At 38.3% G+C, this 18,946-nt stretch overlaps 1 protein-coding gene across 2 annotated transcripts in view; it reads right to left on the bottom strand.

Moving 5' to 3' along the window:
• Nucleotides 1-18,946, bottom strand: part of TSG101 (tumor susceptibility 101) — a 53,258-nt gene that overhangs the window by 16,686 nt on the left and 17,626 nt on the right. The window contains exons 6-8 of one of the 2 annotated variants that reach the window (XM_054025855.1): nucleotides 14,350-14,416; nucleotides 11,077-11,171; nucleotides 5,538-8,454 (exon numbers count right to left, since the gene is read on the bottom strand). In XM_054025855.1, the coding sequence (XP_053881830.1) occupies nucleotides 7,874-8,454; nucleotides 11,077-11,171; nucleotides 14,350-14,416 (743 nt within the window). In that variant the 3' untranslated portion in view covers nucleotides 5,538-7,873. Of the gene's footprint in view, nucleotides 1-5,537; nucleotides 8,455-11,076; nucleotides 11,172-14,349; nucleotides 14,417-18,946 lie in introns of those variants that run through there. The other variant, XM_054025856.1, reaches the window with a different exon arrangement.

Below are 18,946 nucleotides of genomic sequence, written 5' to 3'. Positions count from 1 at the left end.
TCTTCATTAGTCTATGCTGGGCTTAGAAACTATACATTAGGCCTCTGCTGTCTGTCCCCCATTCTACTGCTACCCTTGCTCCTGTAGAGCTTCGAAGCCATAAACCAAAGCCCATGGCTCTCCCTCATCCTTTCCTTTCTTCTGCTCCGAACACAGAATGGCTCCTCCCATCCAGTTATTTCAAAGCCTGAAGCCACCCAACTGAAACAAGGATAACTGAAAAAACGCATGCAGTACCTATATCGTCAACTCACCAAACTCTGCTAAATGAGCCAAAAGGTACATACTCTCATCCACATCAATGGAATAAAGATGAATCAAGTGTCTTTAAGCCAAGTAATTTTTAGTTACAACAAGCAACAAAAGAGAGTGTAGAAAACTTTTCAAGAAGTAAAAACTTCATTTTTAGAACTCTCTTCCCTTCAATGAATCACCTTATCTACCCTATAAATACTAGAAAGACGTATGGCATATTGTGATGTCTGTTTTACAATCACACAGAATGTGGTTTAAAACTACTGAAAAACGTACCTTAAACATGTATCACCAGTATTTCTGATCATTAATTTTTCATGATACAAAAATTGTAACAGAGCAAGAATATATTTTATATTTTTCACCAAGTAGTAATGGACTCATTTAGCATGTGTTGCAATGTGTTAATTGTTCTATGCAGGATATGCAGCACAAAGTTCTAAACCTAATGGCACCTATTCAGAGCCAGTAAGTATTACTGTTTTATTTTATATATAAAATATATACAAGCTTCTTGTACAATTCATCTATTAATAGACTAAATACTCCTAGTGTAGAAGCTGATTGATAGATTATTAAAATATTATGTTTGGTTCATAAAAATGTATATACATTATCAATTTAGGTGTCATTTCTAGCTCATGCCACTCAGGCACTTTACTGGTCCATAAAGACATCTACAATATTTTGTTAAAAGTTGTAAACACTTATCACATGTGGCAATGAAAGCATGTGAAACGGCACATAAACCAAAAGGAATTTCTCAAGGATGCTTCAATGCTGAGGAGACAGGACTAGCACTTTCTATAGGAACACCACATAAACCACGGAGGGGAGGGGAACCAAATCCTTTAATTTACAGTAATTGAATATTAATATTATTTACTGAAGTAATGAGTTATATACATTGTTTTATTATATTGCAAAGATTTTACCATCACTTTTATGTTAAATTATTTGTGAGGTAAAGGATGGGCAGAAGGGGAAGAGAGAAAGCAGTGGGTTATGGTAGCCAGGAGAGGTTTAAACATTCTTAGCCCTGTAAAGTTTCCTAAAGGAACAGAAGAGTATACTCACTACCAGACAACTGTAATTATGAGAAGTGAATTGTAACCATCCAGACACTCAGATCACGAATGTGAGAGTTCACAAGATTCTAGTCACTCCTCCTTTTATATACAATATACATTTATAAAGCAAAACCAAAGTCAGTGATCGATACTAGCTGTTTTCTGAAAATCCCTTATTTAGGACACTTTTGTACAAGACATTTTAATAATAAACCAGGAGGGAAATATCAGGGAAGACCTCTTAATCTTAAAAATGGAAATTCAGATGACAAAAAATGTTAATGAAACACAGGAAATGGTGGATTTCTGCTAACTCCTTGCACAAGTAAGGTTTTATTTTGAAACAATCTCAATGTAGCTCCTTACAGAGAATGAACCCTTAGCATTTTCTGTCACTTCTATAATTAGCCCATCTTTGGGAAGATTTTATGGCACATAGCCATTAATCCCTGGGAGCACTCAGATACTTAACCTTTACTATGCAGAGTCTGGTTTCACAAGTGACCTTACAGCAGCTTCAGACCCGTAACAGAATCAGAAGGATAATGAATGGGACAAGACTGAAAAAAAAAAAAAAACTTTGAAGAAACAGAAATTAAGCTCACTAATCAAAAAGCCTATTTAAATGTCATGGTATAACAAATAAAATGCTGTACACTTGATCCTTAATGACATACTGTATGTTATGCTTATAAATGTGACCTAACAGGACATTTTAATAGTCTTTCATCTCTACAAGCCACAACACTGTAGCAGCAAGAAACAAAAAATTCTTTATGTAAAACCGTAAGATCCGCAGTTGAGAGGAATACCAGTTCCCTCCTAAAAATGACTTGGGACTATTTATTTGAGAGACCACCTCTGTTCCCCTGCCATTTGGCACAACTGTCCCCTCCGGCTGTGAGAATAAGCTGAGTTAAGTGTTGCTTTGGTTGATATCCAAGCCAAGAGGGGGAAACAGGATGAGTTTAGTAGGGAGGAGCAGGCTACACTCCCTGCCCTGGCAGCTGTGTTCCAAACCCTCCTTAGAGAAGGTAAGGGCTGCAGTGGCCAGTCCCAGCGCTGAAAGCCCTCTTATCTGAGGAATGCAGGAAGAGATTCTTGTGGAATAAGCAACTCCTTTACAGGGAATGGTTTCCCGCAGGGGAGACAGACTTGGAGTATCAGTAGACAGTGGTATCCCAGAAGTATCACCTTAAGATGTTAAACTTCTCCGAAGATATCCCTTTTTCAGGGCATCTGGAGATCCAGCACACAAAACACAGGCTGTTGATAATTTTTACTGGCCTGGAGTTTTTGAGGCAGTCAAAAAATACTCAGAACACGTGATTCTTATCAGAAGGTGAAAAAAGCTCAAGAAAGAGTAAAGCAGCCAAGAGGCCACTACCTAGGGTAGAGGAACCTTTTTTGAAGCTGACCATGGATATTGTGGGACTCTGTAGTAAGGAGACCCAGACTGGAAAGAAATCATAGTAGGGGTGGTAGATTATGCTACTTGCTATCCTGCAGGACTGCAGCTCTGTCCTCCATAGAGGCAGACACAGATGTGATGCTCTTTTGTCAATTTTCAGCTAGGTGGGCTTCCTCCCCAGCAAGTTCCTCAGGGACTCATTTTCATATCAACCCTTCACCAGGGCTTATGGGAGAAACATGGGGTCAGACACTTGTGGCCCTCTGCATATCACCCTCAAACCAAAGGACTGGTGGAAAGATTTAATAGGACACTTAAAATAATGCTGGAAACTTTTCTAGATCACATGATCGGGACAAGTTACTGTATCTGCTGTTTGCCTATAGAGAAATTCACTAAGAATCCAGTTTTCCCCTTTTGCACTGCTCTTTGGAAGGAGGGTGTGGCACCCTAGAACCAAGTGAGGGATGAGTGGGAGCTAAAGACCTCTCTTGAGGGGGAAGCAGTGGAATATATATTGTCCTTTCGGGAAAGGCTCACAGAACTCCTGGATTTTGCTTAGGAGAACCTATTTAAAGCCTAAGAGAGACTGTCTGGTATGACCACATGGCACAGGCCAGGTCACATGGAATAGGGAACAAAGTTATGGCACTCATTCCAATGTGGCAGAATAAACTCCAAGCTGCCTGGGAGCGCCCTTTAAAATCATCAAGCAGCTCAGTGAGATAAATTATGTTGTCAAGCTGGTCTATGGCAGGATGCATGTAAGTGACCTGACTGCTCAAAAAATCCTACCACCTCATTAAATGGTGGTGCACGTACAGCTACTAGTAACCAATGTAAGTAGTTATCAGTTCATGCATAACCAAACCTGCAATAATCAATCTAGCATAACACTATTCCCATCTCTACTGGCATGAAACAGGCAGATTAACTGTGGATCTACTCAAACTATAGTGGAGCTGGCACCCCACTATAATACAGATGTTGTATAGAGAGTCTGAAAACTCCAGCCTTAAAATGAAGTGCTTTTTCAGCCATAACTATAATGCAGTTAGTACACTGCAATGAAGAGCAAAAATCAAGTGTGATTACTTTGAAGAGCAACGTGAAATAAACTTTTGAACCCTGCCAAAAAATATGATAGAAGATGGAGGGGAGGGCTCAAAGAACCTTTCCTCCCATGGCAAGTCTTGCATAAGTGACGGTGCAATCTCAGTTTCCATGCTTGGGGAAGCTAAGGGATTGTTGCTTCCCTGCACCCCGGAGGGTGCTCATCACTCCAGAGGTGCAAGTCAATGCAACACCCCCTCTTTGCCATGTACTCCAATGGGGAACTTCCCCTTCCTCCCATTTATGCTTATCCCCATGTAGAAAAAACACTGTTCCATTGGGGTGGGCCTTGTGGGCCACAGGCTGGGAGAGGAAAAATGGTCACACCGTCCTATGGGATAGTACAGCCTCTGCACTCCTCCCTCTCTGCACCAAGAAGAAACTGCGCATGCATGAGGCACAATCCCATTCTGAGCTCTCCCTAGGATGGGGCAGCAATGCACTGTCCTGTCCCCTACTAGGGTTTGTGGCTAAATGCCAGAATCTAACTAGAAGGATGCTGTTATGAAGAAAGAACAGGAGTACTTGTGGTACCTTAGAGACTAACAAGAAAGCTTATGCTCAGATAAATTTGTTAGTCTCTAAGGTGCCACAAGTACTCCTGTTCTTTTTGCGGATACAGATTAACACGGCTGCTACTCTGAAACCTGTCGTTATGAAGAAACTATTTGATCACCCTTGGATACGAACATCTCCCAAGCAACAAAGGCTAATGCAAATCAAATGCAAAATTGCAAATACATGTTTCAGCATGTAAATGTCAGCAAATTTCCAATGACTATCTTCTATCCCCAGATCAGCTTCAAGGGTACACATTTACAAAAAGAATATATCAGAAAAACAGACACTTATTGAGACAACTACATATCTTCATTAATATGAACAGAAAACTCAGGCTACCTATTTTTGATAAAACCAACAAAAATAAGAAAATATGCTAAAGAAACTAATCCCAACAATCAATATATTAGCACCATCATTTGAGATATGGTCTCCCTTGATTAGATAAAAGAGTTACTTACCTACAGACCAGAACAGGAACTCTAACAGAATTCTACAAACTAAAACTGATCCTGCAGAAGATATGTTTACATGAAGTGTGCATCACGCTCAGGCAAACCTGAGCAAAAACACCCGACAAGACAATGGTTTCTGCAAACCAATCTCAGTAACTCCATGAATACCACCAAATGGAGAGAATACGAAAGAGAAGAAATCCTGACAACATACATTCACCACTGCTATCGCTTAACAGCAAACAACAAAATGTACAGTTAATGCTATGCACCTTAATTACTACATTTTGACCAAAAGTTGAAATATATAAACCAACAGATACTCAACCGCAGCGACTACCAAATACCGACTGACTGCCTTAACAAAAACTATAGCAACGAAGTCATATTCAGTCACAAATGTGTTGATCAGGCTGAACTATTTATATTATGAGCTACTGCCTTTTTTTAAAAGAAGTCTTAAGTGAGGTATTTAACTTTCATGTGCTTTTAAACTTTTTGAACTATACAGACTGAGTTAGAAACAGTTATTAAAGTATTTTTAGTATGTTTTAGTACCGACTAACATTTCAACAGGCTGGAGTTAATAGTCACAAAGACACTTTATCTCAAAAAGGAATTTGTAAACTCACCCTTCCATGTCATGTGTTCATTAAAACACTACAAGATGACTAGAAATTAAAGGCTACAACTTTATTTGTAAAACACAATCACCAAGTTATACAAATTAAATGCATTAATCATCAACATCGTCCAACATCAAAAAAGGTATAAATATGACCGTAGACCTCGCCAGAGTGTAGGTATTTCCACTGGGGAGCATTCTAATCCAAGTGTAGGGTACAAAATGTACCCATGCCATACGTGCTGGAAGTGGTTCTAAGTCCTTGATATGTACGTATTGAGCAGAACCTTTCCCAGTGCGTGAGGGAGTCAACCCCAGTTCCTCTAAAGGCTACAAATTTGCTCTGTACATGAGGGAAACCTTCAGAGGTATTCAAGAACAGAGATGAATACTCAAATAAGTCTTTTCCAATGTCCTTACTGCAAGCTTCACCAAACTAACTTTTAGGCTGCACACGGTCCTATATTCTATTACTTTTGCCTTAGAGTTCTGTATACAGACTGTGGTGTTTTCTATTAAACTGCGGCTTCCTTATTCCTCCTCCAAAAAGTTGGCGAGGCTGGGAATTTGAGTAACGTAAGGCCAGAATAGTGGAGAATGAACACTCCTCTACTCCTAATACTCACCTCTCCCCTGCCTCTGACAAGTGTCCTTTTGCAGGCAATTCCCTGCATAACCAGTATCTTTCTGGATGAAGACTTGATTAAAGACAAAATGGGGAGAAGGGGCACCTGGTAAGGTTAAAGCAGTTCCTTTTTCAAGTCCTGTCAAAAAGGGATTTCCAAATGAAAATTGCTGCATCAAGGAGCTATCAAAATACTGACATGAGTCTTCATTTAAGAAAATAAAACTGGTTCCTTGAGTCCATTGACCAAAATTACTTTAAATTCAAATTAATGAACGTTATGTAACACATATCTTGACAATGGGAACTGAGACAGGAGAGAAGATGGAGATTTTTGAAATATTAAAATTCTTTTCTACAAAATTTAATTTTTTAAACCTTAACTACATGGAATAATATATTTGCTAACACGTTTCACAATATTTTGATTTTTTGTAGCTCAGCACTCCCAACAAACAAAATTAAATTATAGTGCTGGTTGGCTATATGCAAAAAATAAACTGTAAACCAGGCCCAAAGCTTTTTCCCCTACAACAAAAATATAAATATACTGCAACAATTACTGTAAGGAAAATGCTGCAGTTTTCTACATGGTCACTAAGTTAAAGAGACACTGTCAAGCAGTTTATAGCAATTTAACATTAGAAAAACCTGAGTTTCAAGTGAATCAGTAAAGCAGTTTCAAAGAAGAAGAAAATCCACAATATGAGAAAGTTTTAAAAGGCCTCAATTCTGAAGGAGCAAAATAAAAGCAAGAATGCCTCTTACTGGTTCTGGAGCATCAGACACTTTTGCCAGGGCTACGCTGAAAACATCAAAGATATTGGGGAAAGCACAAAATTGTTAATTTTATGCTTTGTTAGAAAGAGGAAAACTGTTGGAAAGATGGAAAAGGACAAAATTGGTAAGGAAAGAATGTGTTTTCAATCACCTTTTAAAAAAACAAAAATACTATAACAAATTCAAGTCTATAAAAATAGTTTGTTATTTAAAAAGGACATTATGTCAAGAGTCTATACCTTCACAGTAACAAGACTGAACTTCTCTATTAACTGTCATCAGAACTGTCAAATACCCTTCTGAGGTAATTATGTACAGACAGGTAAACAGAGGTATGGCGAAGTTAACTGACTTATTTCCATAATAAATCAGTGGCAGAGCTGGGAATAGAACCCAGAAGTCTCAACTCACAGCGTCCTACTCTGCAGACAACCTACCTTCCGATTTTACATACCTTTAAAGTTGCATACTGTGTCAGAAAATGTCATTGTGAATATGTCCATATAGTTCATATTACTGTATCTCTGATAATGAAATGCTTCAAAAAGTTCACTTATTATACATTAGGTCCTATAACAAAGCTACCTACTATTGAATGATTTTACACAGAGAAGATAGTGTATTTAAAAAAGGGGTAAAAACTATTTGGCAGTGTCCCTTTAAATAAGTTACATAAATTAATCAAATTAAGCTCAAAATAAAATATTAAATAGACCTTGCAGAACAACAAAGCCTGGCATCTGGGAAATAACATTTCATTTTAATAGTGGGGTAACAAATATGTGCCAGAAACACTATTATCAACCTCTGAAATGTATTCAGCAACCAGTACTGCTTCCCCCACATGAGAGATGGCAACTCCAAACACTACCAAAGTATCCCCATATCATTGGGAATCCTCCTATGGTGTATTCCCTACCCCTGGTGAGGTTCCTACTTGTCAAAAACATGGCCAATAATGTCAAACTTCCTCCAAAGTCATATCAAAGTCTCCAAAACACTCAGTAAATCCAGGTTGAAGACATCAGTACCACTTTGAGATAAGAGGACACCATCTAGATGGAATAAACCCGGAGACTCCGGTACAAGGGAATCGTGTCTGATCACACACCCTCCGATAAACTTCATAAAGTTGCCAATTTCCCTATTGACTTTTTTTCTGTTCTTATCCATGAATCTATAGGTCTCTTCTTGGTTCCATGCCTTTCGGGGCACAATGTTTGACCAGATCAGAATGACATTCTTGAATGTGTGCTTGATAAATCCTAAATCTTTCTTAATTCGGATGATAAGATCCACAAATTTTGTTGTCCCCAGATCATTTCCTCCCAGGTGTATCACCAGCACATCAGGATCTGGCAGACGCCTTCGTGCATGAAACAGAGTGGGTATTAACTGATCCCACATCATGCCGCTCTTTCCTATCCAGTGCAATTTAGCATCCTCCACTCGAATGCCCAGTTGTGGGCCAAAGCTTCTTACGAGTGCCCGTTTTTCTGCCCAGAAAACATACGAATGACCACAAATCCATACCTGCTTCTGCTTTCTTCTGGCATCTGCTATTAAGAGAACACAAACAAATATTAATGCTTTGGTCTGGACTCCACCTTTATAAACTATGTGGCCTAACAGCCCCTCAGCTCCCTTAAACATGGCTCACTCTGCCATACTCCATACTTTGGAAAAGCCAAGACCACAAGTGAGGCAGATGCATAAATCCTAAATGTGTCATACTCAACCATAATCTGGGAGACTAAGTCTTCTTCCAGTATCTGTTTAGACAAACACGTTCCCTCCACATGCATGAAGAAAAATTTACCTTCCTTCAGACGTCTTTGCTGGTAATTAGTGCCTGTACTGGATATAAAAATCTATAGAAGGTAATCCATGTTCATGTCTCTTTGGAATGGTCCCACAATGGCAAATATATATTCTTTGTCTCCTATAGGGATGAAGGTCCTGAAATACACTAGGTCAGAGGTTCTCAAACTGTGGTCAGTGGACCACCAGTGGTCCGCGAGCTCCATTCAGATGGTCCACGGATAGTTCCCTCTAAGATGCACACCTGGGCAGCCACACACGAGAGACTGAAGGGTCACCCACCTAATTAGTGGAGCCGCAAGGCGTGGCTCCACTAATTAGGTGCCTGGACCCTGGAGAAGACGCATATGTAAGGTGAGGTGGTGGCCTTGGGGGACTAAGGGGTAGGTGGGAGGGGGCAGTGGGGTGAGAAGAGGGGGTGGGAGGAATTTGGGATGTGCAGAACTGCAGCGGCCAGAGAAAGAGGCAACTTTCCCCAGTTCCAGGGCTGTGGCTGCTGTGGCAGGAGAGAGACCCCCCCTCCTTCCCAGCCCCAGCTCGGGGGCTGCTGCGGCGGGGGAGAAAGGGCACATCCATCGCATTAGAAAGGTAAAACTACTGACATGAAAATATGAGTTGTGTGCTTTTATTTGTAGAACAAAATTATTATTACTTTTTTTTTTAATATAGTGTTTTTATCCAAAGCGCTTTACAATAGTTAGTTAATGGTACAAACAACATTTGGAAAGATCATTAAGTGGTCAGCCGAGACCCTCAGCAATTTTCAAGTGGTCCACGAAAAAAAAAAAAGTTTGAGAACCACTGCACTAGGTCTTGCCAGAGCTTGAGAACTTCGCAGACTTACTAAACCCCAGAACACCCTCCAACCCAAAATAAATACTAGCTTCATTGTTATTTTGGGAATACTCTTGCAAACTTTCCCCACAACTAACAGAGCGCCCAAAACAACAGATGTAAGGAGACCACTCCTATCAGACAGCTCTCTTTTTCATGGAGCTCATCCCCCCTTGCTAACCTATGAGACTAATATCAAATACTGGAAGTCACTCAGCTTTTCAAAGAATTGTACTCCAGATACTTGAGGAAGTACAAACATATAAGCATAAGAGCCAACCTCCTGGGTACTGCTGCTCAAAAAGTTCAGTGCAAGAAAAGACGATCAAGTAGCCTGTGCATTAAATCCCATGCCGACTTGTACATATCCACCCCACCCCCATCTCTCTCTTCATTCATTTGGCTGATGGACTGCATTACCTTCAGTTGCCACATCATCCCATAGTTTCTGAGTCTCCTGGTAACCAAAGTGAGCACTTTTGGTGCTGCCAATGCAGTCTGGCATTTAAAGTGGTAATTGCTAGATCTACTTCAGAGGCCAGCAGTACTGCAACAAGGATGTAGATTGGCATATGGTGCCTTTGGAAAGAGATGCAGTTTGAGCCCACCATTTAAATGAAATATGCCCCCCCCCCCCCAGAATGACACTGCTGATTCTCAAAAAGTAGGCCTCAAAAACACCACAGTCCCAATCCTTCACCATGACTCATATAGCTCCCAAAACAAAGTGAAGAGCACAAAAGATTTTACAGTGCAAACAAATACACATCTTGTGTTGCAAGAAAATAAAGTCAATTGCTTACCCTGAGTTGTCAGATTAGATTTACATTTTCCTCAGGTACCTCATTCAAACCAGTTTCAAGATATAATTTTGTTTGCCCAATACATAATTAATATACTAGGGATATACTAAAAGATATTTAGAAATGCAGTAAGGAAGAGCACATACTTAAAACTTGTTTGTCGTTTCTTGTTTTTACTTATGGTACTTATTTTGCAGGAGACAAAGGCTGTAAACATATTACAAGTGATTGCTACTTCACACAGAATGTTCGGAAGGGACTGCTATCAAATTAGAGTTATAGCTCTGTATCTCCATTTACTAGATGGTTCGCTTGGATCAAATTAAATGAATCCAACAGATAACTAAAATAAGGACAACAACAATTTTTTAAAACAAACAACAAATACACAGATCAGTGCACATGCAATAAAAGTGTCACATTTTATCAAATGGGGAAAGAAAAATGTAGGGTGGCTATATGCATTGTTCTTCAGAAAGTTCACAAATCAGAGACTATGGATAGAAGGAAAACAATTTACCAAGTTCCTGACTGGAAGAAACAAAATACAAAATACATGTTAAATGGTATCGCTGCTTAAAAGTTCAGGTTTTAACTACCACACGAGTACGATGCAATTTACATCTGCTTCATAAATGTGATTTTTTCCCCCTCTCTACTTACGGCTGGAACCTTCGCTTTCTCTAGAACTCAGAAAGAGAGATACTTTCAAAAGTTACTCACCAACAGTAGTCACAGGAGGCTGAGAAGGGTAGTGCTGACCACTTGTTGTTGCTGGAAATGGACCACCAGGTGGATAAGGATAGCCCGGGTAGCCACTTGATAAAGAAAGTTATATTAACATTATGCAAGAATTTGCAGAACATCCACGTACATCAACTTTACATTAAGTTTTCCAGTGCTAAACTTTTGATGCCAAAACTTTTTACAAAGTTATCATACTAAAAGAAAGAGCAAGTTTCCTTTTCAAATACAATAAGCCACTTTTACAAGTAAAGGTAACAAACTGCTTCAACCTACAGGCCAGTAGAAACTTTACTTTCTTCTTCTTCACAGGATACGCTACTAATTTAGCTTAAAGATGTCTTTCACAATTTCTTGTATAATTTTAAATTATATCATTATATTTGTATCTCTGACAAGTTATTTGCTGGTCAAATGTCCTGAATGTTTCGAGTTCCCTTCAATTGGATTAATTTATTTTATCATCTTGACGAACCACTCTTGGAACCATAAATAAAGTATTTACATACTAAATTGCATTAGAGTTTTGATTGACACAATGACAGTAACTGACCATCGTACAGCTGTTAAACACAAAATAAAAAGTTAGTGTTTTTGTTGTGTAAAAAGCTAGTGTTAAAAGTTTATTTATCATATAATAAAATTATTATTATAAGTAAGGTAAAAAAAGTCTTCTGTCACAGTACCATTAAGATTTTTTGTGGAAGCCGAGGGAGAGAATAAATACACAGATATTAACAAATTCATTCATCAAGGCAATTGACAGTTTGGGCAGATGACATTTAATCTGTTTTCATTTACCCTCAAAATTGAAACTAACTATCATCATGGGAAGTGTAAATCTTATGCACTAACTGCCAGGATTAGGGCTTACAGTTACTATACTGATCTGTACCTATCACTTACTTGTAGTAAATAGTATATTAATTATAATTTAAAAAATAATATTAGAGACTATTTCCCCAAAATATGATAATTTATGGCTGTTGACCAAGAGGGACTTTTAAAACTGAGTAATAAATGAACATTTAATAAAAAGAGGCACAAAAGATATTCATAATGATGTATTACAAGAGGAATTTAGCACATTTATTTTCTGAGACTGAATTATCTTTTAGGTCTTTTTAACATGCATTAAGCCAGGGGTGGCCAAACTGTGGCTCCGGAGCCACATGCGGCTCTTCAGAAGTTAATATGTGTCTCCTTGTACAGGCACCGACTCCGGGGCTGGAGCTACCAGCGCCAACTTTCCAATGTGCCAGGGGGTGATCGCTGCTGAACCCCCGGCTCTGCCACAGGCCCTGCCCTCACTCCACCCCTTCCCACTCCCTCCCCTCAGCCTGCTGTGCCCTCGCTCCTCCCCCTCACCCCCAGAGTCTCCTGCACGCCACAAAACAGCTGATTGGGAGGTGCGAGGAGGGAGGAGGGGGAGCCGCTGATCAGCGGGCTGCTGGTGGCTGGGAGGCACTGGGAGCTGGGGGTAAGGAGGAGTTGATGATGGGGGACTGCTGACGTATTACTGTGGCTCTTTGGCAATGTACATTGGTAAATTCTGGCTCCTTCTCAGGCTCAGGCTGGCAACCCCTGATTAAGCGCTCATTGGAGAAGAGCATTATATCAGTCAGAAAAATAAAGTCCAGTCTGCCAGAAGCAGTGACACTTGTGCTGCTCCTCCTAACAAGACTCTACATTGTACTCTCTGCAGCACAATTTTTCATACAGCTATTCTATACTATAGGAGCCCATCACTTGCTCCAAGACAGAAGTGAAATATGAGCAGAGCAATAATAAAAATAAACAAGTATTTCCCACCCAAACAGATGCAAGATAAATGACTGCATGGCATACTTATCAAAAGGTTTACATACAGTGCCACCCCATGCTCAAAAAGGGAGTGAATGAAAGCCCTCTCAAGTCAAAGTGAGTCTAAATTTACTTCATTGGGCTTTGGATCATACCCAAAGTGCAGATTTTATATCAATACAATAAACTATTTCCTAATCCCTGCATTTAATTAAAATATTTAAATATTTTAAAATGTTTTGCATAACAATGAATAATTAACAAAAAAAGATCCATTCTGATGACAGTTTGGAATACAGAAATCGCAGCCCTTCATATGCAATCATGAGAAAGGCAGGAGACACTAAAAATTGTAAGGCTAGACTGTTAATTGTTTATCAAATATGTAAGTATTAGATTACAAATTTCAAACAATAAAATGGACTTAACAACTATGAAAGCCTCCTGTCTGTCATACCCTCACAATACTGAAATGCATTTATTGAGTCAAACTTGACTTTCTACATTAAGTTTATTAATACCAGCACCATTCTCAATTAGGGACATATAGAAACACTGACATATTTCTTACAATTAATTGTCAAAACAATTTTAACACATACAATTATCTAGCTTAATATTTATTCTTTAGGTTAACAGAAGTAATCACTTCAATTTTCTTTTAAAATTCAGTAACCAAATCCCTCTGGTATCAAGTTTACTTATACCGGGTAGCAACATAACAAGAAAAAGGCACCATAAGATAGCCAGAGAGACCTCTGTTAGCAGAACTTTTAGAGTACAGATTGTGGCAGAGGTGATGTTAAACAGACTTACTTGAAAATTGGAATTTGACTGTTTAACACATTTTCAGAATACTGAATTAATGTGCAAACTACTTTTTCCTCGAACACTTAAAAGTCATTAAAAACATTACAGACATTTCTTATCTGGAACAATGTTATTCATGGCTCATTTTGATTTTATATTGTTTGTGGATTGAGGGGAAAGAAGAGAACAAGGGGTATTCCATATTTGCCTAGAAGAGAGGTTTAAACAAAAAATGATTTCTTACTTGAGCAATCAATTGCATGAATTCATATTGGGCAATACCTTTAAAAAGCAATAGGGGGACCTATCCCGTAAAAACTGATCTTTCATATAGTGCAACAAGAGGAGCAATAATCCAGCAAGGATCACTTTGCAGTAAGCAAATTTTTCTAACCAAACCTAACAATTGTATATTGGGATCAATTAGCACTAACAGGCTTAGCCCTATTCAAACTTTCCCTCTGCTATTGACAAGGATTGAATCCTCAATTTCTGAATAATACACTACCATAATAATTTAAAAATAAATTCAAGAACTCAATCTCCATCAAAAGAAGATACAAACAGGGTGTGGGATTCTCAGAAGCAGCACCAGCACAGCATATCCCCTTCAGTGACTGGATTTAAAGCATAACTTACCTTGGGTTAGGAGGGTGTCCTGGTGGATAGGGAGAGATTCCACTTGGCATGCCTGGCATGTAGGATGCTAAACAAAATAACAATTTTGTACAGTTTTACTTTTCAAGATTTTGTTAAATGAGGTAGACATATTTATGCTATGATGAGAGATATTTCAATACACTGTTCAACCATGAACATAGTACAATGCCAGAATCAAATGTCAGTAACTAAGAAAAAAATGTGACTAGATTTTGTTCATGTTGTTCAACATTTATAGATCACATTGGCTTAAAAAAAATCATTGTTTAATAAAACAAAGCCTGGCCAGGCAATGCAACCTGCTGCTGGGGGGAACCCTCTCAGAATCAGTAGGGGCTGGGAGGCCTGAAAACGCAGTCTCACACACCACTCTGACACTTTCCTTTAGCTGATGTTCAAAGCTGTGGTGGCAGAATCTAGAGGCAGTCACATACAACTCTCATCAATCAATGAAAACCTGAGGCATCATTTTTCTTTCCATCATTTAGTCATAATTTGATTTCATACTAACTAGGAAAATACTCATCCCTGTGCTTTTTTGCTTATACAAAACTCCAACACTGCAAATTAGGATATACACAAATTTAAGTACATTCTTACACCGTATTTGTTTAAAAAAATCACTAACTCATTTCTACAAGTCTACTTATAATATGAGCTATTATAGGGATGATAAAGAGTATGTGCCTTCAGATGCTCTCCAGACAGGCTCCCTCTAGTAATTATATTCATACAATTAGGCATTAAGATATCGGAATACACTTTTCTCTTTAAATTAGGGATGATCTTGCACAACTATTTTAATTTTGCAGACACCTCTTTAGTACTGAGAATACCTTCAGCACAGAATTATTCAATAGCCTTTGCTACTATCAAAGTCTGTCAGCCACCATTTCCATTATAAATCCCTATTTTCAAGTTCATACAACTGTGCCATAAAGAAATTGAAAACACTGCATAAGATTTGTCATTTGTTTTCACTTCATTTCACCAAGTGGGAATTAACAGCGGTCTAAGGAAAATGATATTATGCTTACGAGATGAGTTATGAAAATTTGTAGTCTTATATGTACTCTATTTCACTAGCGACAAACAGAAAACATAATACATGAAAATGTCTATTTTAGTTCTAACCTGTTCATTTTAGCTATGCCTAGTACTTTCCTTTCCTAATAATCATTACATGATTGCAAGTGAAGCAATTATTTATGTTATGAAATGATGCACTTTTCACTGTTTGATCCTAATTTAAGAATGAAGAATCTGTACTCCCATTCTTGTTTGCTATGGCTTGTGTAGCCTAGCCAGATTCTCAGACGCTGTTTTCATCTACACTGGAGTACGGAGAAGCACAGAGCCGCACCTTCCAGCATGGTTTTCCCTTAGCTTCCTTCTCATAGCTTGAAAAATACCCACAGACTTAACAGCACTCAGGTAATTAATCCCTTTATCTGCATCTTAATTAGAAGCCCCTTCCACCAGTCTATGAGGAACACAATTAGTTGGGATGCAGTATACAAACAGCTATGTTCTTGGGACAAGACATTTGGATTGCGGATGTGAAAAATACTAGAGAATTCCTATTAGGTATAGTCATAGTAGAAGCAAGGGAATTTGAATCATCATCAGCCAACACAAACATTCCTTAGTAGAAAGAACGAAGAGTACTTGTGGCACCTTAGAGACTAACAAATTTATTTGAGCATAAGCTTTCGTGGGCTAAAACCCACTTCATCGGATGCATGCAGTGGAAAATACAGTAGTAAGATATATACACAGAGAACATGAAAAAATGGGTGCTGCCATACCAACTCTAATGAGAGTAATCAATTAAGGTGAGCTATTATCAGCAGGAGGATACAGACTAACACAGCTACCACTCTGATTCCTTAGTAGAAATACTTTTCCAATAGAAGAGAAAATTTATTCCAGTATCCCTTTCCCATCCATTTGCTGCATCTTTTTAAGTTACTTAATAGAAAGTAAAGCTAATTCAACATCTGCAGTTGAGTTGCTGTCTCAGAGAATTCAAGAAGTAGGTGTTTCTCTTGGCCACATTGAAATCCATGGTTGCTTTATCCTTTGTGGTTGTCTGCACAGAGTTTAACACATTTTTATTAATGAATATGAGAGTTAACATAGGAAAAGAAGGTAAGATTAGAAATTATGCTCACAACGAAGTTACCAAAAAATAAATACATGTGTAGATAGAGATTTTCAAAGCAGACTAGGGAATTTAGACACAGTCAATAGACTGCTTTGAAAATGTCAATCACATTTTCTTGTTTACTTGTCCTAGTATTATTGATATAATGTTAGATAATTTAAGAGCAAAAAGCAATTTTCTTCTTTATAAAAATCTATCCACTGTATATTCCCAATTTTTCACTAAAAAGGTTATATTTATTTCATAGTTAGATTATAGTTTAAAAAGTTATAATTTTTTCAAATGTTTCCTTAAAAGGAAGTTGTATCCAGCACACCCAGGGCAGCATACTAGCCCTGTCTGATTTATTTTTTTAAAGTCAGAATTCACATCCTCCAAATATTTCAGAACCTCTTGCATGCAACCAGTATAAGGAAAATACAAATCAAATTTCCAACCTTTTAAATACTGTTTCAACTAAGAATTTATATGTTTAAATAGCACTTTTCTGAACGCTGGAAACATTGCACTAAATAGCTTACTACTAAATAAGCCAAGATTAGAAGCGCATCGCCAATTTACATGATTTGAAATTATCTAATTTTCAAAAACTCTGGTCCTTATACAGCACCTCTTAAATAATAAGCCCAGATTTTACAAAAGTTTTATGAAGTTTCTCACAGTCCCCTGGTGAGAAACTGACTGGCTGCCCCAGTGAAATAGACTATTACAACGGGGCTGTTAAAGGCACACAAAAAACAAACCTGAAAAATATATTTTGCTAGTTTATTAAATTATAGTAGCCCGAGGTATTATTTGCAACTATAGCAGGTAGTTTTCAGCTAAATTTGACTTTCAAGTTGACAATTGCCTCTTTAAGCATAGTGACAGGTTTCAGAGTAGCAGCCGTGTTAGTCTGTAAGCATAGTATAGTTCATACTCTTCAGTAACTCTATACTTGCACTGACACCTACTGTTAAAAATTAAAATAGTTCATGCGGTTTGCTGAGTTATTGAACATTCTTACTATAGGTAGATCAATGATGCCAACTGACCTAGGAGAAATCCAATCTCACAGCTAAAAAAACCCCCAAAACTTTTGCAGAAGGAAGAATGAGAAGGGGGTAGGGGAATGACTGATTTATGCTATCTTGAAAACAGGTTTCTAATGTCTTAACAGATCTAGCAGTGTCTGATTTAAGGCATGGAGAAACAGGAAAGAAGTAAATATACTGTATTCTCTAATCTTATCTCAAATACCTTTACTGAACTTTTATATTTATGCAAAAATCAAAACAATGTGTTAAAATACTCCAAAAATGCAAAATGTAACATTGATAAAGTCTATTCCTGTCCAAGTCAGACACTACGAATACAACAAAACATTAACAAATATGCTCTTGAATCAACATAGCTTCACTTATTCAGACTTGAGAATGCATCTTTAACCATGAATTAAAATATCTATTGTCAAGTTATGTTTAAGAGAAATATTCTGTTTTTAACTGCATCGGGGGATGTCCTAATGAAGCTAAATTATAAACTCAGACCTGGGTTGTCGCTAAGTCTTGAAGCTGATGAAAAATTCTGAGCAAGAGATACAGTTGGGATGGAATGAGAGAAAAGAACAGAGAAGTCAGTTCATCAATTCATCTAATTTTATGAATATCTTCCCTGCTACTTGAGTCAGTTCTGGAACAGTCGCACCCACAGCAGAGAAACTGCCAAGGAATTCAGGTCCCCCAAATGCAGTATTTTTCAAGGAGTCTGCTAATCCTAGTGGTGCTACTATAACTCCTCACTTCAAGCTAGGGGAGCCCATCTATACATTCACATTCCTTCGTTAAGTTGATGGCACAAAGGGATGATTTCCAGTATGACTTGAGACTTCAGAATCCCAAACATTCTGTCAGTTGCACGGGCATAACTCCCACTGTAGCAAATGAGAGTTGTACATGCAAATGGTGATGAGATAATCAGGCCCCTTGCAATCAGAATGACACAATACAAATAATTTTAATGTCCTGTGATAACTGTCTCCATGGGTGAAACTCAGCAATGACCTGTGCTACTTGGATCCTATTTAAACATGAAATCTTAATTCCCAAAATTCTGCATTTCCTGGTTTTCCAACATTTGAGTAAGAGTTTGGGGAATTAATCTCTTGCACCCAGGAAGGGTATAAGAAGCACAAAACACTGTGGAGTGCCTGCAACCTTATGTTAACTAAAGTTTATACATTTTAATTTTTCAGACGAGGGTGCCAATGAGGGAAAGGTGGTCTAAGTGGGATGGCAGGGGGAAAAGGACGTTACCAGAGACATGAGTGGCCAAGCGAAGGCCAAGGATACGAGAGCAGGTCTGTGAAAAGGCACCCTTCCCCCATTAAACGATCTCAAAATACTGCCCCAACAACATACTCCGAACTGC

Source organism: Malaclemys terrapin, chromosome 4, assembly GCF_027887155.1.
Source record: "Malaclemys terrapin pileata isolate rMalTer1 chromosome 4, rMalTer1.hap1, whole genome shotgun sequence".
NCBI classification, from domain to species: Eukaryota; Metazoa; Chordata; order Testudines; family Emydidae; genus Malaclemys; species Malaclemys terrapin.
Note: the sequence above shows the minus strand (reverse complement) of the source record. Positions and strands in the feature narration are given on the sequence as shown.